Source organism: Lynx rufus, unplaced genomic scaffold (assembly GCF_022079265.1).
Source record: "Lynx rufus isolate CCGP_SWC_20201006 ecotype Redwood Valley unplaced genomic scaffold, mLynRuf1.p SCAF_9, whole genome shotgun sequence".
In the NCBI taxonomy this organism is placed as follows: Eukaryota; Metazoa; Chordata; class Mammalia; order Carnivora; family Felidae; genus Lynx; species Lynx rufus.
Genome location: NW_025814897.1, coordinates 65,077,799 through 65,101,952, shown reverse-complemented (window position 1 = coordinate 65,101,952; position 24,154 = coordinate 65,077,799). Strand labels below are relative to the sequence as shown.

Here is a 24,154-nt window from a genome sequence, read left to right as displayed (position 1 = left end):
GGCCAGAGTCGGACTTCCCTTTCTAAGCCCCTCAGAATTACTCTCTAGGAAACTCTGGATCTTGGCCTTATCTATAGCTCTGCCTGGACCTTGATGGGGGGAAAAGGAGAGGGACAGGAAAACAGAAGAGAAGAAAGGGGTGTGACATGTTTCTTAGGAAAGAAAAAAGGCACAGTGATGAGCCAGAAAAGGTAGTGATGAAAGCAGGGATCAACTTTAATTCACCCTCTTACTGAAGGCTTGGACAGTCCAACCTCCTCAGCTGTAGACGAGAAAACCACCTAGAAAAACGTGCTTTGCTCAGAATCACCTAGCTACTAAGTGCAATAGTGCTCTCTATAAGACCAACTTGCCTCTCAACTTGGTCAGAAAATTAAACCTATCCCCAGTACTTCTGGGGTATTGCTTCTCCCTCCCCCTAATCCTGAGATGACAGAATTGCAAACTGGAGGTACAGAAGGACAGGTAACCAGTAAACTGAAAACAAGAGCCCATCCCTTGGCCTGTTCCTGGGGGCTGCTATAGTTCAGTGCTGGGCACAAGATCGCAGACTCCTTAAGCTATCTGGAAAAGTGTGCTCTGAGGGCCACCTGGTATCCTGAGGTCACAGGTATAGCTTAGGAAAGAATTCTAGAAAGGGAAGGCCAGTGTTAGCACAGTAAGGGAAAAGCAGGGACTCCAGATAGGAAATGTCATTTGTGCTTGCATAACAGAGCCATGGTCATGGCTCACTGCAGACCCCACTGTGAGGAAGCATGTACTTACTAGGTTTGAAGTCCTCACTGCTGCTTATTAAATTTAGAACTGCCTCTAAATGTAAACTGGCAGAGCATTTATCTGTAAGTATTTCCAGACCCAAGACAAGCTTTGCTTCTATAATTTTGCTGCCCTTTTTTGTCACTGAAGGATGCAGGCTCCGAAGGTCCTCTTCTAGCTTGTGATTATTACACTTGCTCGCTTCCAGTGCCTGTCCTCAGCATGAGTCTGGACCTTACCTGCTCCTCCTAAACTAGTGTCGTGATTTTTAAGGCACATTCACTAGAGTATGTTCAGATTCATCCAAAAGCATGCATATTTCTTCAGGTAATGCAAAATGGAACTGAAACTAAAATTTCTTGGATGGTATCCTCCCAGTCAGAACCCCTGGGAGAAGGAGCTGCTACTTTCCCAGGTCTACTTTCTGATCAAAGAGCATGAAATGAAAAAAAAAAAAAAAAATCCACAGGTGATCATAACATCCTTATTCCTTTCCTACTCATCCTTAGAACTATAATCGTAGTAAGAAACCTCAGTTGGTGATTTGCAGATTGCCCTTTTCCCCAGTTACACACAGAGACACAGACACACACAGACAGACACAGAGCACCTTGGAGCCAGAAGGAAAGAAAAGCTAGATTTGGAGAAGAGTGGGGAAGTGAACATCACTGCTCTGTAGAAGAGCTGTTTGGGGTAAGAGGGAGTAGAGTTTTGGGGTGTGGCCCCAGGAGCAGTACAGAGGAGCTGCCGAAGGTCCCAGCTGCCCACCACCCTCAGGGCCTACTCATTTCATCATCCAGTCACCAGGTGCGTAGAGGGTATGAAGGGCAAAAGCTGTTCCCGTGGGAGATGCTGAGCCCAGATGGTTTCCAGGGGCCCTGGCAGCTTTTTGAGTCTTTGGGCCCATGGAGAGGCCAGTGGAAAGGGAAACCCAGCATCACCAGGAGTGGGGCCTTAAGAAAAGACCTTGTGAGGCTGGAGCTCAAGCACCCATCACCCACTGCTCACCAGAGCTTTTTTCCCCAGGCCCGGGCCACACCAAGTTCCTGACCCCACCAGACTATCCAACCACCCTGCTCTCCTGCACATTTGCCACTGGGCTTCTTCTACCTTTTCCATGTGGCCACCTGGATTCCCCCCTCCCTAGGATCTAAAACAGCTCATTCTACTTTAAAATCAGAGACGCCGCTTGACCCAGACTTGGGAGATCTAGTTTTCATCATCCCAACTGTCAGCAGGTCTCTTCCCAAAGTGAGGAGAAGAGCCAAACTAGAACTATGGAAAGGAGGAGGGCCCCACAGTACCTCATCAAGAAGTGGATCAGCCCTGGTAAACAAGTCTCATGCCCTCAAGAGTGGTCCGGAAACTAGACCAGTGGAAGGGCCTCGCACATATTCACACTAGAACAGGTATCCCTTGCTATGAGCACTCAATGTAGGAAATCCTAGATTAGAAGGAAATAAGAACTCAGTACCTTCCACTTAGGTCAGAACAACTCCCCCTCACTACAGAACCTCACTAGAGTAGTTAGGACTTATTTAAAAAAAATTTCTACACCACCTTTCCAAGCACACCTACTCTGAAGGGAGAAGCTATTCCTCCTTGCTTCCCCTTGACTTCTGACCACCATCTGGGTGAGTAGCGGGGAAGGGGGGGGGGTGGTAAATGACAAAACAGGTAAGGGCTTGGCTTAGCGTTTCCAAGTCTTCAGGGTAGATGGTGCCATTCCAAGAGGAGGAGGATGGAGGGGGGAGATCAGGCCCAGCCCTGGAACACTCACACCCCACCCATCACACCCGAATAGAGAAAGGGGCAGCAGCCTTGCTAAGGCCTGCCCCCTGAGCCAAACACAAGCCAGTCTCAGAGTGATACCCAAAAAGCCAGCTTTCATTCTCTGTAACCAGACAAAAGGGTGAGGGTATGCAGACTGGGTCCCAGGAAGGCCAGAGAACCAGTTTCTTGGGGGATGGTAGGAACAAAGAAATCAAGGGAGCTGAACTTTGCCACTAACCAGCCAGGTGACCCAGTGCAAGTCCCATTCCTGTTATGATTCACCTAAAGTACTACTAGTTCATCACTAAAGGCCCTGCCATCTCTGAGCTCTTGTGGTTCTAAAATACTCCCTGCTTTCTTCACCCTGCCCCACTCCCACCCAGGAAGAACCACACCTTGACTGACCATAGGAGGAGCTGAAGCACAGGCAAGAGCACTGAGCTGGAATTTCTTCCCGGAGCATGCCAGGGTTCAGGAGTAGTGCTCTGCCCACTAGAGTCCCAGGCCCGCCTACCTGTGTGCACTCAGGCTGACAAGCTGGTCCCCGTCCACATTTACTGGGAATAGTGCAGGAACTGCTCAGTAGAAAGCTCCTCCGGCAGTTGACAGGACTCCCGAGATAGCCCTGGTCCAGGGAGCCTTTCCGTGTACCTCTTCCACGTGGACCTGTGTCCTACAGGCCCCATCCTCTAAGACATCTGGCCTGGAGGCCCAGCCTCCTACTGCCTGTCTCTGTGCACATGGAGAAAACCTCCCACAGCCAGGCCCCTACAGTCCTGACAAGGTCCTGCCACTCACCTTTCCCAAACCCCTATAAGTCCTCCCAGCCTGGCTGAGGCCTTCTGAAGCCAGAGGACTTTCTGTAGTTAGCAAAGGACTTGGTAGCCGATCCTTGCCCTTCTGTGTAAAGTTGATGTACCCAACACAAACACTGTGCCCTTCACTAATGGGGGACCCGTTGTCCCCTGACTCCTAGGCTGAGGGGATGGCTGGGCCACAGGAGCCCTGCATTGTGCTTCCTCTCCCTCTACACGTCTTCCTACCTTCCAGCTGAAGAGGCCACCCAGCTTGGCAAACATGATTGCAGCAGGATACTAACCCAAGAGTTGGGGGTGTGTGTGTGCAGCCCTTGGGGCACAGGAAGAATTCATTCTGGTCCATTCACACACACCTCCCCCATCTAGTCCTCTGTCTCAGCAGTGGAGGCGGGTCTGAGCTGGCTGGGCCAGGGAGCCACCGAGAACAGAAGGTTCATCTGGCAGGAGGCCTATGTACAGAGGGTAGGCAGGGCTGTCTCTGCAGGCAGCTCCACTCCAGGCTGGGCAACCCCAACGGGCACAAGGAGGCCCTCTACTCGCAGGCCAGCTTGCTGTCGAAGCTGGACAGGGCGATGGCGAAGGCCTGCAGCGCACACAGTGGGTAGTTGTAATCCATGGTGAACACATCCTCTGCTACACGGCCAAACTGCATCACAATGTAGTCCGCTGGAGGCAGGCACAAGTGTGCACAGAGAGAGAGAGAGAGGACAGGGCAGGGATAGTAGAGATGAGGAAGCGGGAAGAGAAGCCGAGATGCCAAGGGAAATCCCAAAGGAGGTAAAACACAGACCAATGGGGAGAAGTGGTGGGAAAGAGGGAGCAGATGACACAAGGAGAAAGACAGACATATAAACACCAGAAGAGAAAAAGTCCATTCAGAGGGTGTTTCCACACCTGAGACTGCTAACTAGGGTTAGGGCTCCAAAGAAGGTTCTTCCAAAGGCCTCCCGTCATTATGGTTAGAGAGCTCTTGACATCTGACCTAAGCCGTATGACCCACATCCTTAAGCTCTGGCCTGTAAAGGCTGGGCTGGGTGAGTGAATCCTGAGCTACAGGCCATGGCTACCACGTGGATGATAATGAGTAAGGGCAGAAACACTCACGGTCATTGCCATGGATGATCTGGAAGTTCTTCACAGAGGCCTGTGTGACACGCCCGTGGAAGTTGAGTACGTAGGACTGTGTGTCGTCATTCCAGACAGGCGTCTTGTTTTGCAGCTCAATGATACTCTCCGTGTTCTTATTCTGCCAGCGTGCTAGCAGCGTCTCATGCTCCTGGGAAGGCAGCCTCCCCTGAGCCAGGCCCAGCCCTGTGCTGCCGCACCACAACCACCCTGAAGAGGGATGTGCCCTGGGGGTGGGGTTCTTAGATTTCCCTAGACCTCCACGGCTTCTTACACTGTGTCTCCTCCACAGACACAAGCCAGCTACAGTTCTGTCGACAGAAGTGCATGCAGAGGCTGGGATGATGGGGAAGGGGTGGGCAGAGACTCACGTTTCGGGGCCGGATGGAGACTCTCTCATGAACCATGTTCATGCCTGGGACAATCACACTCATCTTCCGTGGCCCCTTGAAACCTAAGACGTTTGTCTCCTGGGAAACAAACACAGAGCGAGAACTCAACACTGGAGGGGACTCTACTTACCTCATGGAGAGATGGCAGGGGCGTGGGGAGAGGGAATAAAGATGATGAGCTCGTTTCCAGCCTCTCCACTTGAATGTCTAACAGGCATCTCTAAACTTGACACATGCAGAACCAAGCTTCCCAATCTCCACTCTGCCTAAACCAGCAACATCTACAGTCTCTCAGTTAATTCTTCCATTTGTTCATTCTTGACTCCTCTCTTTCACTCACAACCCACTTCTAATCCATCAGCAAATGCTGTCAACTCGACCTTCAAATTATATCCAGAACTCAACCACTTTCTACCAGCATCACGTCTCACCAAGATGACAGTAATAACCTTTATCTGGATTCCTTGTTTCCAACCTTCCCTGCCCCCCATCTTTTCACACAGCAGCAAGCAGTCAAGTCCCATGCTTTGCCTCCACTATTCATTCACATTAAAAGCTGAAGGCCTTACCCTGACCACAAGGCCTCACATGGTATGGCCCCATCACTTTCCTCTCCACACCATTTGCTCTCCTCTGCACTCACTCTGCCCTCCTTGCTATTCCCCATACATGCCAGTCACTCAGGACATTAGCACTGGCTGTGTTCTCCCCTACACCTATATGGCTGGCTCCAACTTCCTTCCGGGCTTTACCCAAGTGCCTAATATTTCATATCCCTCTTCCCTGCTTTGTTGTTTCCTCTTCACATTCATCAGGAACATTATTTATTTTGTTTATATGTTTTATAGCTTGTCTCCCCTACCAGAGGTTTAAGGTATAAATTTACATCTCTCTTCTTCACTATTGTATCTTCAGTGCCTCAAACAGTACCTGCAACACAGCTGGGGCTCAGAAAGCATTTGGAGTTTTGGGTTGCCTCCCCAAAGGTGACCAGCAGGTGGCAGCACAGGATCATACAAAACAGCTACAGAGCTCGCAGACTGGCCGCCTTAGAAGTATCCATGCCCCGGTTAATGGAGGTACCAATCCCCCATTTTAAAATGGAGACAAATCCCCTGTATTTATATTCCAGTTTGGTCATTTAGAATCTATAGGACACTGGAAAGTGACCCAACCTCTGAGCTTCAGTTTCATCTATATGATAAAAGATATAAGACTGAGCTCTTAGGTTGTACATTCAGTGAGATGATTATGCAAAGGGCCTTGTAGTCCATGAGGGCCTACATACCAAAGGGAGGACATGAGGGATGACCCAGACCTCCGGTCTCCTTTCCCAGAGGCTCCCAGGCTGGGCTATATAGAGCTCACCTGGTTCCCAAGGCTCCCTGGCCAGATGGCCATCTGTGGTCTGAGCTCTGAAGACAGGGGCCACTCCAACAGAGAGCAGCCCAACTCTGTACAGTCTTGTCTACTCACAAAGCGAGATGGGAAAACCCACAGGTTGGGCAAGTCCTCCGTGTCATGTCTAACTTGGAGACTAGAGACCAGGAATGCAGGACTCACATAGCAAACGGCTGCCAACTCCTGACGCAAGGCTCCACTTTCCAAAGTAGAGGATGATGCCTTCTGAGGGTTGACTCCATTGTCATAAACGGTGAACTTAGTGCCCATGAGGTTAGACCTGAAGGACAGGCAATCGATAAAGGATCATGCACCTTCTGCCCTAAGGCAGGGAAAAGCTCAGTCTGTCCCATGAGGAGCCTGCAGAACATACTGGATTGAGCCAGGAACAGACCTGGGTGGGGGGGGACCCCGCTCACTGAATCCCCATGTTTGATCATGGGCACAAGGCCTGGATTTGCTCTGAAGAGAATCAAAGGGCATCTTAGTTCAGTGAGGGAAATTCCAGGAGGTAAATCTGGGATCCACAAGTTTCCCTCAAGGAACAGGAGTGCTCCTCTCATGGGAGGTGAGCAAGCACAACGGCATGTGGCAAGACTGTAAAGGGGACTCAACATCCTGTAGAGAGTGGATATCACAGATGAACTCCTCTGTCCCATCCAGCCCATGGTGTTGGTCCAGCCCCATCTCCAGCATTACCTCCTCATCTCTAAGCTTGACTTCTGTTTCCCCGATCTGGCACTCTGCTCCTCAGCAAACATTCCCCAAGAACTAGCTCAGAGCCCTTCTCCGATCCCAAGGTTGCATTCTCTTCCCTCAAGGGCTCTAGCACAGACCATGGGGCCACAGCAGCTCTTCCATGGTGGCCTACATCTTCAATGACTTCCTGAGATTTTGATCCACCACTCTTGGCAGACCTGTGCCCCACTCGCCTGGGAGCAGCTTAGGGTAGGGTGTGCAAGGTCCATCCCCAAGTCTGGCTCTAGACTGGCACAGACCGGGGCCTGTGGTTGGATCTGATGGACAGACGGAATTCCATGAGCGGATCTGACCCCTAACCTAGAGCTCCTTCAGGGACAAGACATGCCCTGTCCAGGGTCTGGCCCTGCCCCTCCCTCCCACCCCTGCCTGCTTCCCAGGGGAGCGCTAGTACCGCAGTTTCCCGATGTAGCTGTCCCCTCCTCGAGACAAGTCTGTTGGGTCCACAGAGATGAGGTAATTGGAAGTTTTACTCTTCTTTCTCTTCCTTCCCGCCAAGAGGAACACCTTGGGGAATGGAGCAAAGTCACGTTCCAGGCCCAGCCTCTGGTCACAATTACGGGTGCCCCTCACACACACGACTCTCCCTTGCGCCAGCTCCTGAACATATGTGTGTGCACGCACACATGTGCACCAGCAGACACAAAGGTATGCACCGACCAGGTACGGAGGCTTCTGTCCCTTTGAGGGAACTGAAAGGTCAGTGTTGGATCTGAGGCTTCCGGTCACATCCCAGCCCCGGGACCTCAGGCCATCCCCCGGCAGAACTGCAGGTGCAGGCCAACCTCACCTTCTTCCCATCCTCGCGGTCCAGGTGCAGGAAGTAGGTGGGGTACATCCCCCGGTCCATCCCCTTCTTGTCCCGCGTGATGCGGCACTTGATGGTGATACCTTGGGGGGCCGGCCTCAGTGCAAATTCCTCAAGATCCTGGACCTCAACATCCCCCGAGGGTTCTGGGGCTGTTGGGCTGGGGGCCGAGGCTGCCTCCTACCGGGGAGAGAGTAGGAGCCTGATGCCCCAGAGACCTGGAGCAGGTGCAGTTGGCAGTCTGGGATCCAAAGCTGCCCTCTGGGGTGGTGGTGGTGGGAACTGGGGCAAGGTCCTTGGGACATGGGCCTGGCCATGCTGGCCCTGGGGTCAGCAGCCAGCACCTCAGCCCTTCTCCCACCTCAGCTGTCCCTGGGGGTGGAGACGGAGGATGTGGGCAGGTTCTCAGGGCCATCCTGTCCAACTCGAGCCCTACCCCTCCACCCCCCACTCCTGGCCTGACTGGGGAGGAGGCAGGATAGGAGGACAGAAGAGCCCTGGTCCAGAGAAGCTCCTGGTGGGCACCTAGGCCTAGTCCCAGGAGAGCCAACTTTCATTTCTTCACACCCATTCCCCTGCAGCCCAGATGATCACCCTCCGAAGACTGCCGTCCACACCCCTGCTGGGCAGGAGAGCGCCTCACCCTGACAGACTTCCTGCTGGTAGCAGAGCTGGGGCGGGTGTTGCTGTTTAGCTGGGAAGAACTGGAGCTATTCTCATCCTCATCCTCCTCTTCCTCTTCAAAGCTCATGCTGCTAGAGACACCTGGGCCAGGCAGGGGAGCAGGCAGGGCCGAGGGGTCACATATACACGCCTGGACAAACACCTGTTCAGAAGCACTGAGCCACCCGTACACGTACAGCCATATGTACACACGTGGGTACACACACACACCCAAATATACGCAAGGACACATTCTCTCAAGCGCACGCGTGAGCTGGGGATGCTCACAGTCAGTGTGTGACCCCGCCCCAGCTTTAGCTCAGTCCCCCCATGAGTTTCCCCCAAACCCCCAGTCACAGTGCCCAACTCCTGGGTAGTGAGGCCTGAGCAGAGCTGACCCTGTGCAGGGGGCCTTCATGACCACCAGAGGCCTCAGCTGGCACAGGCAATGGCATCTGCTTGGGGGAGGCCCAGTTCCTCACCCAGCCTGATGTGCAGGGGCTGCCGACTCCCCTCCCAGCCTGTCTGCGGCCTTCTGTCTACGCATTGCTCCCCACCTGGAATGCTGTCCCCAGCCTCACTCTGCCTCAGTGGCCCTTTCTCCAGGAAGCCGGCCCTGATCTGACTTGTTGGAGCATGTGGCACTGCCAGGCTTCCCTCTACCACCGTGTGCCAGGGACTCCCTCAGGCAGGGCTCACGGAGGTGCAACTCTGGGCAGCAGGTTTCCCGGGAGGATGTGCCCTGCCTCTCGGCATTCTGGCTCTGCTCCCCGAGCTGAGCAGGTACAGGGGAAACATTGTGCAAAAGGAGCTTTTTCAAAGGAACCAAAGGGAAAGGAAATCTGTCTCCAAACCCAGACCTCCCTGGGGACAGGAGATGGAAGTAGGGAGAGAGGGCTGGGCTGTGGACAGGTTGCTCACTCCAGTTCACATCTATTTCCCTTAACTTGGCCTTATTAGGGGCCCCTACACCCAAATTTCTCATTGGTGTCCAACTGTGCCCCCCTACCAGGGCCTAGGAGGGACCGCAACAGACACAGGAGGACCATGCTCCTCCAGAAGGGTACATCTATGAACCTGGGACTGAGCTTCGGGGGTGTCACTGAAACCCCACAGGGCTCACCCTTCCTCTGCATCGTGGCACGGAGGTCCTGCCCGCTGGGCTGTGCGCCCCCACCAGCTGCCGTCTCCCCTGCGTCCTGGGCGTGGTCTGACTGGCCCACAGTCAGGATCTGCACCGGGCCTCGGGCCTCACACTTGTCTTCTGCCAGTGCTGCTGGCCCGCTGGTGCCTGCAGGCCACGGACACTCCTGAGTTCCGTGGGGATTCGGGGGGAGGGAGAATCTGGATTCTCAGACATCCTTAAAGTGGGTGAGGGACGAGTGGGGAGACTCTCTGCAAAACTTTATTTGCAAAACTGATCTTTAAAAAAAACTAATGATTGCTGCCAGCCTGTTAATGATCGGTAAGCTACGAAGGGACATGGACTTCGTTTCTTCTGCTGTTCCCCCAAGTTAGCTGCCGAGGGTTGGTTTGAAATGCTTCACATCCCTATGGAAAAAAGCCATCTACAAAACCAACTGCACAGTGAAAAGGACAAGATGGAGAACAAAGATCGATCGTGACCAGACCCAAGGCCACCACTCGTTCACAGACGTGACCAGCTCCTGGTTACCAGTGCTGATCTCTCTCTCTCTCTCTCTCCAACACAGACACACCCATGCTGCTCGCTCGCTCACGCTCTCTCTCTCTCTCTCTCTCTCTCTCTCTCTCTCTCTCTCACACACACACACACACACACACACACACACACACACACACGGTAACTCATAGACATCATTCAAAACATATGGGCCTCCTGAAAAAGGTGGGGTTTGGCATACACTCGCTTTCCCACATGGAAGATCTCCCGTCCCACATCACCCAGCCCCAGGTGCCCAAGTAACAGAAGGCCTGGCCCACACAGGTGGCAGCTGCCCTGCCTGGTTGGGCTGTGCGCCAAATGCTGCTGTCAGCTCCAGAAGCCTAGGAACCCGGACATACCACTGTCCAACCATGGCCCACAGGCCTGGCAATCACTGGCCCCTGCCCAAGGGTTGAGGACACAGAGTGTCTAGCCAGCAGAGACAGGACTCGTGGCAGGAGCCACTATAAAACTGTCCTCGATCTCTGGGGATCTTTTCTGGAGAGAGAGGAGCACAGAGAACAGACTGGTTTGTGGGCCCGGAGGCTGGAGTCAGGACTCGAGCAGAGAGTGGAGGAAGCCCACAGGGCAACCATGAGCGCTGCACAAGGATGGGCAGGCAGCCCGGGAGGCTGTGACACCTGCTGCAGGGAGCATCCTGGGGCAGGACACAGGCAGCTGGCCAGGCAGGCACTCAGGCCGGGTGGGGGAGGGACTTCCCAGGCCTGACCCAGCCGAGATGCACGTCACTTCTGGCAGCAGGCAGAGCTTGCCCACACCCACAGGCCAGCGCAGGAACCCCATGAGCTAGACGAAGCCTGTGAGCCAGCTGGGTGGGGGCCTGAGTGCCATTCCAGGCCTTCGTGGAGGCCTCCCGCCCTGTCCCTTACCTCCAAGTCTGGAGGAGAAGCCTCCCCCCAACCCTCCAGTGGGAGCCAGGCCTCCTGAGGAGGGCTGTAGTGGAGGCAAGCCAACCTTTGTGCTTCCCCTTCTTCTCCTTCCTAGAGGCCCCGCCCTGGCCTCCTGCTGCTGCGGCTGCCTTGGTTCTCTTGGCTGAGGCTGGTGCTGTTGGGCGGGCAGCTCCCAGCTGTGCACTGGTAACTGGGTCGGCCTCTTGAACTGCTCAGGAGAGAGCCAGAGAGAGAGCAATGGGTGAGATCTAGGTGAGAGCAGAGGTCCAAGTGGAACTCACTTCTCAGCACAACGTTTCCCAGCGCTGCACCACCACCTGAGCCCCACCGGGGCCTCTCAACCACCCATCTTGACAAGGCACAGGGGCCCAGGGCAGGCTGGGCCGGAAGGAGGTGGCACCCCCACTCCAGTGTGATAAAGTCACAGCAAGCTGGCCCACACCATAATCCATCAAGAAGCACTGCAGTCAGTCTCTGGGCCAGCAAACATTCTGAGCCTGGGCAGGGGAAGGGAGAAGATCCGGGAGAATGTGGGTCACCGAAAATGGTGAAGACAGAAAAGGCTGCATCTCCTAGAAGAGCCCAGAACTAGCAGGACAAGCACGGCGGGGAGCCTGCGCTGGCCCTCACAGGACAAGTCCACAGGAGCCTGGATGCTGGAGCACCCCCAAGGCAGGAGAATAAGTCTGGGACATGAAGAGTTGCACACACTGACAGAGAGGCCTCACAAGGATCACAGCTGAATGGCCTCCAAAGTCTCCACACATCAGGACCCCAACCTGCTCAAAGTCCCTGAATGACTTCTCAATGCTCATAACATGAAGATGACCGACATTCTCTTGTGAGTCTGGCCCCTCCAGCTCCCCTCCACTTGGCCTTGGCCTTAATCTCACACTCCTCACTTCTCAGGAGACCCAAGTCCCGGCCACACCAGGCTCTTTCAGTGCCTTGTGCACCCGGTCCTCCCTCTTGCCACAGAAGCCTTGCTCTAGCTGCCTGAACCGCCCTCACTATTGACTGTCCCCTAACCCCAACTGAACTCCTACTCAACCTGTGCCCTCCTCAGGGAGGCTTTCCCTGACCCCAGTCTGGGAGTAGGCTCTCTGCCATTCACTCCCAGAGCCTAGTTTCTTTCTGCAAAATACACCTGTGACTATCTGTTTAACTCTCTCTGCCCTCCAAGACCTTAAGGTTCATGCGTGAACAGAGACCACACCTGTTTTGTGCTTACCCAGGATCCTCAGCCTCTAATCCAGAGCCTAACATAAACCAAAACCTCAAAATATATTTAAGAAACAAATATTTAACATGAATGAGCATGGCCAATAAATCAAAAACCACTTGCTGGGATAAACACTTCTGATTTACGTCAAACTCCCCAATCATCCTCTGGAAACGATCCCATTGTACTTAACACCAGGAGCCAGCAGAGGGCAGGGCGGGAGACAGCTAGGGCCGCAGGTGGGGGTGGCAGGTACTCTAGGACATCCCCAGCCCAGGCCAGCCAGTCACCTGTGCGGCCGCCTCCTGGGGCCCTGCCCGCTGCTCAGAGCTGGGCAAACACTGGCCCTCCCGGGCAGCAGGAGGCACGCAGCCTGGTCTTGAGTCTCAGCAGGGAACAGCACTCAGCAGACTGGACTACCATGGAACACACCATGGCCGCTTCAATGTTTCAAAGCCCCGAGAAACAGAATTATCCTCACTTTGCAATGGGAGAAAACAGACCCAGAGAGGGGAAATGACTTGCTCACAGTCACAAGTGAGCAGGTGACCTATGGTGGTGCGACCAGAAGCTGTGTCTTGTCACATGGGAGGCACACTCCCTCCGGAAGGGCTGCCGTCCTTCTGCGGGCCTGGCCCTGCCCCGGGCACACAATCTGTACTCAAGAAAACAGCTGCTGAAACAGCTGCATGGCAGTGACTTACGAGACTCCCAAAGCCTCAAGATGCCTGAGCATATGCAGGGGCCCCGGGCTCCAGGCCCCTCCCCCGGCCCGCCTCCCTCCACCTGAGCTGGGAGCCGCAACCAGCCTGAGCACACCCTGATGGGGTGAGCCCCTCGCCTGCGCAGGCAGGCAGAAAGTCCCTGAGGGGCTCCCCAAAGCAAAGCCAGGGTATGAAGCCACAGCACGGGGGCCTGCGCAGGCTGACCCAAGGGCAGATACCTTGGTAGCTGGTGCTGCCACTGCTGCTGAGGTAGGACTCCACCAGGGGGGCCTGCTCCTCCGACTGCCGGGCCCGCCGGCTCCGGGGCCGCCCATCCGCATTGGCCTGCACCATCAGGGGTTCCTGACGCTTCTTCTTCTGCTTCTGCTCCAGCAGGGCCCGCTACAGAGGCACCGGACAGGCAGGGAAGTTGGCGGGCCCTGAGAGGGCAGCCTATCACTTCCGCCCAGAGGGCAGGCTCCCAACTGGGATCAAAGAGAAGGCCCTGCTCGGTCAGCTCAGTTCTAGAGGTTGCGATGGGATCCACAGCCCACTCCGGACCAAGGTACCTTGAGACTCAGGGTCCAGGAAAAGGAGGCAAAAGTGAGCCCAGGGAGTTGCCCTGGCAGGACCCCAGCACAGATGTCCAGGGTTCCACCTGCAGTGGTCCAGCTGCCTATCCCACAGAAGCCCTGGGTTCTGGGGCAATGCTAATGCTGAGCTGGCCGAGAGGGCTTGCCTGTCTTCTGTGAGAGCCTCCTCCTCCCCAGACAGAGCCACCCCAGGAAGGGAGACAATCCTCCCTCCCCACCCTTGGAGACTCAGGCCAAGATGCCAAATGCTGACCACGCCTCCACCTGGCCCCAGCCCCACTCACCTGCCGGTCAAGCTTCTGCTGCCTCAGGTTGCTGCCCTCATCATCTAAGACACTGCAGAGGGAGAGAGGGGCACTCAGGGCCTGCCTACCACATGCCAGGATGGAGCCCAGAGCCCACCCCCAGCACATCTGCATTCTTTAAACCCCTCCTGTCATGACTCCTGGGTACATAGGAGAGGGAGGAAGGGTGGAGCCACCCTCTGGAAATTGGCTCCAGACAAAAAGGTGTGAGCCATATTTTAGCCACTTTAGAGCTTTCTCCTGCTGGGATCCCTGCTGATTCAAGGAATTCCTAGTCAGCCTGGCCCCAGTAAGTACAGGAGGAGACTTTCCCTTTGCGCCCATGAGCAGGAACATGCCTGAGATCCAGGAAACCTGTCCCAAGGCACCAGGCAGAAGCCGGGCCCAAGGCCGGGCTTCAAAGTCAGGCACCCATCCGTTCCAGGTGCCTCTCAGATCTCACCAGCTCTTCCCCTCTCTTTCCATCCTTTCTGGAGGAGGCTGGATCCTCTGGGGCAGACACCTTCCCCTTCTGTTCAAACTCCTGGCTCTCCGGGTGGCAGAATGGAGGTGCTAACACTGCCCACTCCCCTTCCCCACTTAAAGAGGGTTGAGGGTCCCCTCATTTGGGAGAGTGAAGCTAAAACACCAACCAGTCCCTCAGGGGAGGGCTGGGTGGGCATGTCTGCAAACAGACACAGCATGTCAGCACATAGCCCAGCAACCAGCCAATATGGTGCAGGGGGCACCAGGGCATCAAATCCTTGAGTCCCTAAGGTCTTAGAACAGGTAGCATCACCTCACATACACCAGACCTGCCTCCCAGGAAGGTAAGCATAATCAGCGAGCTCCAACCACTTAGCCTTCCTTCTCGTCCAAGACACATACATGAGACCCAAGCCCAAATTCTATAAAAGCCAAGGTTAAGGGGTAAGATTGGAGCCTGAGGATCTGAGCCCTGGGAATCCCCAGGCTGCCCTGGCCCAGTTATGCTGGAGCCTGCCCCTGAACCAGACCTGTGTGGGCACCTGCACAGGCTTGCCTGAGTGCATCAGGTCTGTGTGTGAAGCTCTAAGTGTATCTCATGCATGTGAACACACGGGGATGTGTGCAAATATAGGAGTACATCTACGTGGATAAGCACATACCTGGATATCAATGCATGTAAACACCTGCGTAAGAAGTGGGTGTGCTTGTGTGCAGGTGAGTACAGTGTGCATGTAAGGGGGAAAGATGAGGTCAAGTCGCCCCACAGACAAGGTAAAGCCATTTCCACCTCCTCCTGACAACAGCAGCTCTTTCTAGCTGGACCAATCATTGACTTGAAAGGACCCTTCAGCTCATTCAAACTACCTGTGCATCCATGTGCTGGGGCAGCCAGGCTGGGGGGGAGGGGGGGGCGGGGGGGGGCAGGAAGTCCACGGATTACACAGCTCACTGCCCACCTCTGGCTTCACCCACACACCTCCCTGGCCACAAGCTATAACGACTGCATGTTTTTAACTGGCAGCTGTCCTACCTACTTGAAGGCCTTTCCTGATACCCAGGGACTGCTGTACACTCAAGAGGAGCCCCAACTGTGATCTGGGGCCATGCACAGCCTTATTCACCAAAATCCTTGGCTGCCAGAGCACAAGAGAAAACACTACTAAACAGACATGCTCGAAGTCAAGGGCTCGGCCCACCTAAAATAGTCTAGAGCTGCATGTGGGACTCCCTGAAGGCATTGCCAGGGCCGAGGACAGGGAAGAAGCTCCTAAAAACGCAAGCTGTCTGGGACAGTGAGTGCCCCATCAGAGAAAACAGGCATGACGGGAGAGTGGCAGCAAGGGTCTTGAAGAAAGGATGACGGTACTAGAGTCAGCAAGATGCCTGGGGGCCCTGCCAGGTCTGAGAGGCTACATCTCTGCCACTGGTCTCTCCACCTAAGTCAGTGGTCTGACTGAATAACACCAAGGCAAAGCGTCTGCTCCCACAGACTTCAACAGGTCAGTCCACAAACACCACTGTCTACCCTGGGCTGCTGCACGAGCAATGCATATTCATTTATAACTTCCCGGATACAGATGGAGACTGCAGTCTGGACTCCATGTGGCACCTGGCTGACAGAAGCGACGGGGCCTGAAATCCACCCGTGCTCTGCTTGCCAAGCTCTGTGCCTGGGTGCACACGGGGCGGCCTGTAATCTCAGTCACGTGCCAGTGGCCTGGCTACAGGCGACCGTGTCACCTCTGCCAGACTGCCGGCTCCACCTCCCGCCAGCAGGAGAGGCAGTCTCATGGCTTGCTGGGATGATGCGAGTCGCTCGTACTTTCACAGGGCAGGGCAGAGGGCACTCATCTGGGTCATCCTGGCACTGGGCTTGCTGAGCAGGGCAATGAAGATGCCTCCCATGGTGCTGACACTAAAATCTAGGGTCATTTAGAAAAGGGGACATCCAGGGGCGTCTGGGTGGCTCAGTCAGTTGAGAGTCCGACTTTGGCTCAGGTCATGATCTCACAGTTTGTGGGTTTGAGCCCTGCGTCGGATTCTGTGCTGATAGCTCAGAGCCTGGAGCCTGTTTCAGATTCTGTGTCTCCCTCTCTCTCTGCCCCTCCCCTGTTCACACTCTGTCTCTGTCTCAAGAATAAACATTAAAAAAAAAATTTTTTTTTAAAAGAAAAGGGGACATCCATCTGAGGGTTAAGCTGACATTAGCAAAGCCACCTCCAGAACTGCTGGGTCACACTGGCAGCCGGATGGACAAAAGGTGGCTCCAGCCATGGTGGCCTTGCTGCCCAGTGCCTCTAATGTCCTTATTCGTGCAGGAGGGTACATTCCTACCCCAGGCTACTGTCCACTGCCACGGTCATTCTATAGTCACACCTAGGTAAGGAAGCTGCCTTCCTCTTCCTCTGGCCCCATCTCCTTTCCCTGATGGAGGAGAAAGATGAAGAGCTGCAGGCTTTAGCAACAGTGATAAGATTATAAGCAGAATGGACTTCACCACCGGAGATGGATGGATGAACAGAAAGAGGGATGAACTAGGGGTAGGCTTCTGAAGAGATTCCAGAAACTCAGCCTGGAGGTGCCTAGAGAGCCATCCACCATGCCTGTTGGAGCAGCCGTGGGGGCGGGGGGGGGGGGGGGGTTACGTGCAGGCTGGGGGCGGCAGTTGGGAGAAGCAACTTGTGCCCGGTGAGTCACAACGTGCCTGGCTGAGCAAGACCCACCCAGGAGGGCCGGCAATTAAAGGACCTACATGGAGTGGCTCCAACAGCAGGCAGCAGCAGGTACAGTGAACAGGCTCCTGGCACAGCACTGTTTCTAGGAAAGCCGCAAAGGCACGAGGCGAACCACGTTCCCCCAGCAGGGATAGGCTTGCACTGCCTAACCGCAATGTATCCGGGGCACACGACACCCGTCCCTGGTGGATAACGGAATCCCCGCAAACCCCAGCTGCTGAGGAGCACAATGACAACAAGGATGGCTGTCTCCAGGGAGTCAAGGAAACCCCTCTCACCTCCTCAGCAGGCCCAGGCTCCACCCCTCCAGACAGCCCTGCCTCTCAGCTCCCGCTTCAGCACCTTCCTTTCTCACCAACACTGCCTCTGTCTGATGGGCACTATTCTAGGCAGCATTAAATGATAACCACAGAGCAGACAGTAATGGCTTTTTAACAACTCGGGCTCCAATTATGGAACCACTGCCAAGCCCAGGCTGCCAGCTGCAGCCCCGCCAGGAGCCTCGGACAGGAGACAGGACACTGATGGATGGGGCCTCCAGCTGACCCTGGTGGCTCCTTCACTACAGGCGTCTCCTGCTGGGGACGAGACCAGGGAGACCCAGGAAAGCACCATAAAATGGCTATGGGTACTGGGGCCTGACTTGGTAATCCCCTTGCTGGGGAAATTACCCCAGAGTCAATCCCTCACCGCACTCTCTCTTTTAAAACAAGAAACGTAGGTGATTCTAATGCTCAGCCATGCAAATGAGGACCATGAGCCACAGCTGGTGCTCTCTAAAGAACAAAAAAGAAATTGGAGAGTTGCTGGAAGTATGCAAATGCAGCCTTATGTTCAGATGGGGGAAGAAATTATAGCTTGCAGATCAACGAGTCTTATGTAGGCCCCAGGTTAAGATCACGGGACAGGCCAAGTGAGCAGCTAGAAGACCCAGTGACCACCAGGAGCAAGCCCAGGCCACTGGCAAGTCAGGGCACATGCCCCCAGACCTATCAGGGAAAATGGGAGGACAGCACAGCTAGGCTTCCACACGGACTCGCAGGGACCAGTGATGGTTACCCACGGGCACGACGAAGCCACATGAGTGGCATGCTTCTCCAGTAAGACAGACACTCAAAGATCTTTGCAACAATAGGGCATGCCACAGTCAGAGAAGGTTTCTAGCATCCTGCTTGCCCTGGTTGGCATGTTTACTGATGACCTAAAGACAAGGCAGGCCTCTCAGCAGACTTCAAATGACGCAAAGTAGAAATGATACTAAACTGTTCATTAAGACAGTAGGGCTTCAGGGGCACCTGGGTGGCCCAGGTCATGATCTCACGGATCCTGGGGCTCTGTGCTGACAGCTCAGGCCCTGGAACCTGCTTCGGATTATGTCTCTCTCTCTCTCTCTCTCAAAAATAAACATTAAAAAAAATTTTTTTTTCTTTTTAAAAAGACAGTAGGACTTCAGAAGACACTGGAGAGCTAACAAGAGTCTAACTAACAGAAACCTAACAGGAGAAGGTCATGTCTCACACGTGGGTCCCCGAACCTAGGTCTTCCCGACACAGGCAGAATGGGGGAGACAGGGCTTGACATCAGCCTGATGAGACTTCAGGGTTCTGTTTACAGAGGCCTCAAGGTGACTAGTCAGTGAGCCAAAGCCATTCCCCGAGATGGTGAGGACTCAAGGTCAGCCACGGCCCCCGGGCCAGGAAGTAACAGCCTCCCTCCACTGCTGTGGCACAGGCCACACCCTGCAGGCTGCAGGTGCCTCTAGGCCTGTGCTGGAGGAGGGCAGAGACCAATCTGAGTGTACCAACAGGATGCCTGCTCCCCAAGTCCACTTTCACCCCTGTGTTTCCTTCTCCTTCTGCCCTAAGCAACATCAGGAAGACTTCCCAGGGGGGTTTGGGCGGGGAGTGGAGAGAGATTCTGCTCCTCGCCCCTGCCGCCACAGGCGAAGCAGCAGGCCCCAGCATCCAGGGAGCCCCGAGGCTCCCCACACAGGCAGAACTGAAAGAGTCAGGTCTTGCTTGGTCAGCGGCCATTCCACTCTCCAGAAAGCGAAGTGAGGAAGTGGTGAGAGGACCCCAAAAAGAGCCAAGAGGAGGGAACACCAAGAGGCATGCTGAGGCTCACCCCAAGGAAGAACTTTCTACTGGTCATAGCCATCTGATGGCAGGCTACTGCACAGAGCATTCGCGCCGAGGACTGGACAGCAAGGGCCCTTCCAGCCGAGCTTCTCATTCTCTAACCTAGGCCCACACTCTTCCAGAAGTATTCCTTTTTCTGAGAGGGGAGTACTACATCCCTCGGGTGTGCTGACAACCTGGGTGTGGAGCCAGGAAAGCCGGGAAGTCCTAAAAGCTATCTGGGGATGCCTCTTTGATTCAAAGTAGCAGGCATCTTGTCTATGCTGGCTCATGCCAGGCACACAGCCAAGAACCAGATGAGGTCCCTGCTCTCCAGGAGTTCAGGGCCTGGCTGGAGACACACCAGACAACGGCCACACGACCATGCGGACAGAGCACTGAGGACAGGGGCTGGCCAGCACGCCCCACTCTGAATACTCCACCTGCAGCTCATTGAAGGCTGTGAAGTCAGGAATGAAGGGCATCTAATACTCAAGAACAACACAGACGGACAGAAAATGGCAGAAGTGGAAATTATTAGTAGTAATAACAGAAACATATCAAAAGGCAAAACGCTCTTCTAATTGTTCAACTTTATAAACTAAATGGCTCCCTTCTGAGTCAGAATGTGAGATTAATCCATAATCATTGTAAACTGAGCCACAATTACCCTTAAGAAGATTATCACCAACTGGCGTCGCTTAGAAGAAAATGAGCCAGGCCTAGGGAACGCAGGTGCAACCATCACAGAGGGAATAAAACCCCCACCAGGAGAGCTAATAAGAAATCGACCGGCTTCTCTCCCCCAAACCAAATAACACGTTCCAGTTCTGACATGCTGTGACATCGGGGGGAAGCCTCATACCAAAGCGCGTGCACACGTGCCCATCCCCCTCATCTGCAAGTAAACTGCCTTGCCAGTCTCCTGCCCCAGTTTTCTGTGATCACACAGGCATGTGGCTTTAACTGCAATCAGCAGCCCAGTTAACACAAGGAGGCAATTTGCATCTCCTCCTCTCAGCCCAGGCCTCCCCATTCTGGAAGTCCACACCCAAAGTCCAGTGCTGTCCCAGGCTCGGTGCACGCTCAGAAAGACCCCAACAAGGCACGAGAGATTCGGGCAACTTCTGACTATAGCCTGCTCCCAGCTTGAGACCCACCCTCTTGGCCACAGAGCAAAACGGCAGGGGTGACAGAGCAATGGGACAGCAAGCAGGCAGGGCCACAAGGGTGCCAAGCTGCTCCTCAGGGGTGGTCTGCCAGGGTGATAAGATTCTGTGCTCCAGGTGCAGTGTGCGGCCCAAGAAGGGGATGGGGCGATGGAGTGGTTGGACCTGGGCTGGAATAAGTGCCAACTCACTCCTCGAAGGACACCAGTGCCCTGGGGATTGCTGGAGGACAATGCCACTTCCCAGAGACAACCCCACTTCTCCAGGGCCCCCTTTCCTAGGGGCAGGATTAAGCCTCCCCTATTTGAGACAGACTTTCTCTAAGACCTATGCACTTACTCTATGCATTGCTTTGGTCTTTGGCTCCTGGGAGAGGCTTCCTTGAACCACGATCTGGCCCGGCCCCTAGTCGGCCAGACCCTAACCGCACCGTCGTGTCTGTAAGTGCTGTCCCTTCCCTCCCTCCGAAGTTAGTCTGTGGCCACCACCTGCCACCTGCTCCTCCATACTCGTACTCCCACAGCATTGGAGGCCACTCAGCCCACAGGCACTACCCCAGGCACCTATGCTGGGTGGCTAGAAAAGGTTAATGATACTCCTTGTGGCTGCACCCCCTCAATACAGGTGTGTCAAGAAAGCCAGGATGTTCCAGAAACTACCTGTGCCCCTAGCCTGGATGCCCAGTGTAGGGTAGCAGCTCTTCTGAGTCAGCAAAGCCCCAGTTTCCTGATAGAAATATCTCCCTGATATATGGGAGACTCTGAGGTGTGACTGCATTAGGTCTTCAGGAAATCCTAGGAGTGACTTGTGTATGTGTGCACGTGGGTATGTCGGTGGGAGGAGCACCCACAAATTCTAACTTGGGAAACCCTAAAGCCCCCAAAGGAGCTGAGATTAGAGACAACAGTTCTTAAGAGAAACCCTGAATCCCCAGGCCAGTTGACAGGTGCTTGTTTGCAGAAGAATCTGCTTTTAACAAGCCTCAGGCGGTTTCAGCTGGTTTCCATTTTGGATGCTGTCTGGACAGACTATAGAAGAGCTCGGTCAGAAGTATTTCCTATCAGTGACTGGACTCAGGTTCGTCCCTCCCCAAGAGCTGGCTGTTACAAGGCGGGTCCTGAGGGTCTGTTCCTACAACCCACGGGCCTGTGCACCTAAGCAGACACTAACATAGTGGACCCTAGCAGTCCAGCACCTATTTTACACACATGCCTCTCTGGGAGGCCTAGAGACAGCCCCGTAGCCCATGGCAACCAGGAGCCAATAGGTGGCCAAGGATCTGGCGCTGCCATGACGATGAGATCTATTCCAGTGGTAACGGAGAGAATGGAGTGCATGGGGGAAAGGCCTGCACCTGTGTGAAACCCCCCACACTCCTCCCCCACCCGGACCTCCACACAAGTAGCAAAGCCCAGCTGTCCTTGGGACAGACCAGAGTCTGGGAACACAGGGTGGCTGTGCTTTCTGTGTTTTCATGAGTGTTCTTATGCATGTAAAGGCAGTTCTATGTATTGTGAGTTAGTGTGCGTCCAGGTATGGACCTGTTAGCAAGTGGATTTCTGAGTCTCTGAAAGACAGGAGTAGTATCTGTGAGTGGGTAGCAGGTGTCAGGTATCGTCCCATACAGGATGTGTATGTGCACAGACAGTAGTACACCCGTGTGAGCCCAAGAATCAGTGTGGGGGGAGACGTACAGGGTGCATGTGTATATGAGCAGCCAGTGATCTTGGTTCAGAATAACTGTCTCCAGGAATTCATGCTTTGAGTGTGTGAACCGATCAGCAGGATCATCTTTGGCTGGATGCACTCACGGAAGGTGCATGCCTGCAGCTTGTACCGGGGGGTCTGTCCACGGCTACACTGGCATGTGACCCGGTGCGCTGGGCCTAGGAGGGGGCTTAGAGCAGTGCGCTCCTTCCCCAGGCGGCCACATGGCGCTGCCGGACCCAACAAGGGCCCACACAGGCCCAGAGCTCTGGACCCTTTCAGCAACCCCGGCGGACGGGAGATGAAGCAGGGCAGCCAGGTTCAGTCCGCCCGGGGCCCAAAGTTGGGATAGGAAGGCCCAGCGCCTCCAGCCCGCGCCCGCAGTGTTGGATGGGATGGATATGGGAGCCCTGCGCCCCGGGTCGGGGTGGAGGGCACCCTCGCCCTCAGCGCTGGAGGGTAGTGGGCCGGGCCCGCGTCCCGGAGCCGAAGGGGAGGTGGGACGGGCTCCCGCGTACCTGTAGGGAATCCAGTCGGAATGCGGCTTGGAAGTCATGTCTCCCGGGGGCGGGGCGGCGGCTGCGGCTCTGGAAGCCGGGGCCAGCGGGGGCCGGCGCGGGGACCCTGCTCAGCTCCCGGGCCGCCCCGGGCCGCATCCTCCCGGGCCGGGGCGCTGGGCCCCTCCGAGGCCCGCGCTGCACGCCAGGGCCCCGGCCGCGGGCTCGGCGAGCGGCTGCCTGCGCGGCGCGACGGGCGAAGCGGCGGAGTGCGCGGGGCCGCGGCGGGCGGACGGGCGTGCGCGCGCGTAGAGGCGAGAGAGGCCGGCCCCCACGGCCCGGCGCTGCTAAAGGGGCTCGGTCCCGCGCCGACCGCCGGAGTGCTGCGTGGCGGCCCGCCCCCTCCCCCCTCGCCCCGCCCCGCCCCCCCGGCGGAGACCCCACCCCCGGGCCGGCGCTGGCGTTGCGAACGCCCCCGCCCCCGCGCCTTCCCGGGAGCCGCGGGGCTCCAGCTCCACACACGTGACCGCGCCCGCGCCCACCCGAGGCTAAGACCAAAGCCGCTGGGCGGGTCCCTAGACCTCCGAGCGTCCGTTTCTTCCTCTGTGAAGCCGAGATAATTCTAACTCCTACCTGCCTGCCTAGCATACCTATCTCCGCTAAGAGATGGGAACCGCTGCTCAGCTCGGGGGTGGGAAGAGGGATGGGGGAGGGGAGGGGATCCTTCGGTGCCGGAAAGGATTGCGGTCTGGAACAGAAGAGGTCCCAGGGAACCCGCTGGTCCAAACTCTGGAGGCTGGCCTTCCCTTCTTGGCCCCTTCCACTTCCCCACCCTCCCCACCCCCTCACAGGTCCCCGGGGAACCTCTGGTTTTCTGTGAAGGAGCTGCTTCCTAGCAGCAGTAGTCTTTCCCCTCTAAGCTATAGCAGTCAAGGAGAACATAAACCGTCTATTGCATTCCCAGCCCTTATGAATTTATATTATTTAAGCTACACAACAGCCTTGAGAGGCAAGTGTTTTATTTCTATTTCTGGAGAATAAAGCCTCAATAGTGCTAAGATGCCCAAGGACAGAAAGCTACAAAGCGATGGAGCTGAAATAGAACCAGGGTCTCTGTCCTCCAAAGCTCTTTCTAGGGGCTACACTTAAAAGAAAGCAAAAACTTCTTAACAAAGGTCATCTTAAAGTCTCTGAGTGCTGAGGAAGTCTTGGCTGTGACTCACACCAACTTTAAAGCAAGCCGTGGCATGATGAGGTGAAGGCTAGTGAATCCACAGCCGGCTGACAGAAGCAGGGAAGCGAGGACAGGTGATCTGGCAGCGGTCTGCTGAGGGGCACTTTCTTCCCACTACATGTGGGTGTCCTCATGTGCGCCCTGGATTCAGCAGCGCACACACCCCGGTAACCATGCCAGAAGAGGGTCTGTGTGGTGACTCCACGACACGGCGGGGGGGGGGGGGGGGGGGGGGGCGGGGCTGTCGGAGGTGGAGAGTGTGAGAAGAACCAGCTCCGCTGAAGGAGGGCCCCATCCTGCTGCCCTAGGTCCA

General features: G+C 55.4%; 1 protein-coding gene across 1 annotated transcript; it reads right to left on the bottom strand.

The window, feature by feature from the left end:
* Positions 1–2,046: 2,046 nt before the first annotated feature.
* Positions 2,047–22,666, bottom strand: TUB (TUB bipartite transcription factor). The gene is made up of 12 exons (XM_047071455.1): positions 22,629–22,666; positions 13,894–13,945; positions 13,256–13,418; positions 11,155–11,298; positions 9,619–9,786; positions 8,476–8,597; positions 7,815–8,012; positions 7,419–7,531; positions 6,428–6,545; positions 4,844–4,942; positions 4,452–4,623; positions 2,047–4,013 (listed from the first exon to the last, which is right to left on the bottom strand). Exons 1-12 carry the CDS (start codon positions 22,664–22,666, stop codon positions 3,880–3,882), a joined length of 1,521 nt encoding a protein of 506 aa, XP_046927411.1. The 3' UTR covers positions 2,047–3,879.
* Between the last annotated feature and the right edge of the window lie 1,488 nt (positions 22,667–24,154).

Excerpts from the sequence above, each read along its gene's own strand:
- TUB (XM_047071455.1), bottom strand. The coding sequence starts at position 22,666 with ATGACTTCCAAGCCGCATTCCGACTGGATTCCCTACAG. Across the intron at positions 8,013-8,475 it reads CCAGCAGGAAGTCTGTCAGG|GAGGCAGCCTCGGCCCCCAG; the intron begins GTGAGGCGCTCT and ends TCTCCCCGGTAG. Across the intron at positions 7,532-7,814 it reads ACCGCGAGGATGGGAAGAAG|GTGTTCCTCTTGGCGGGAAG; the intron begins GTGAGGTTGGCC and ends CCATTCCCCAAG.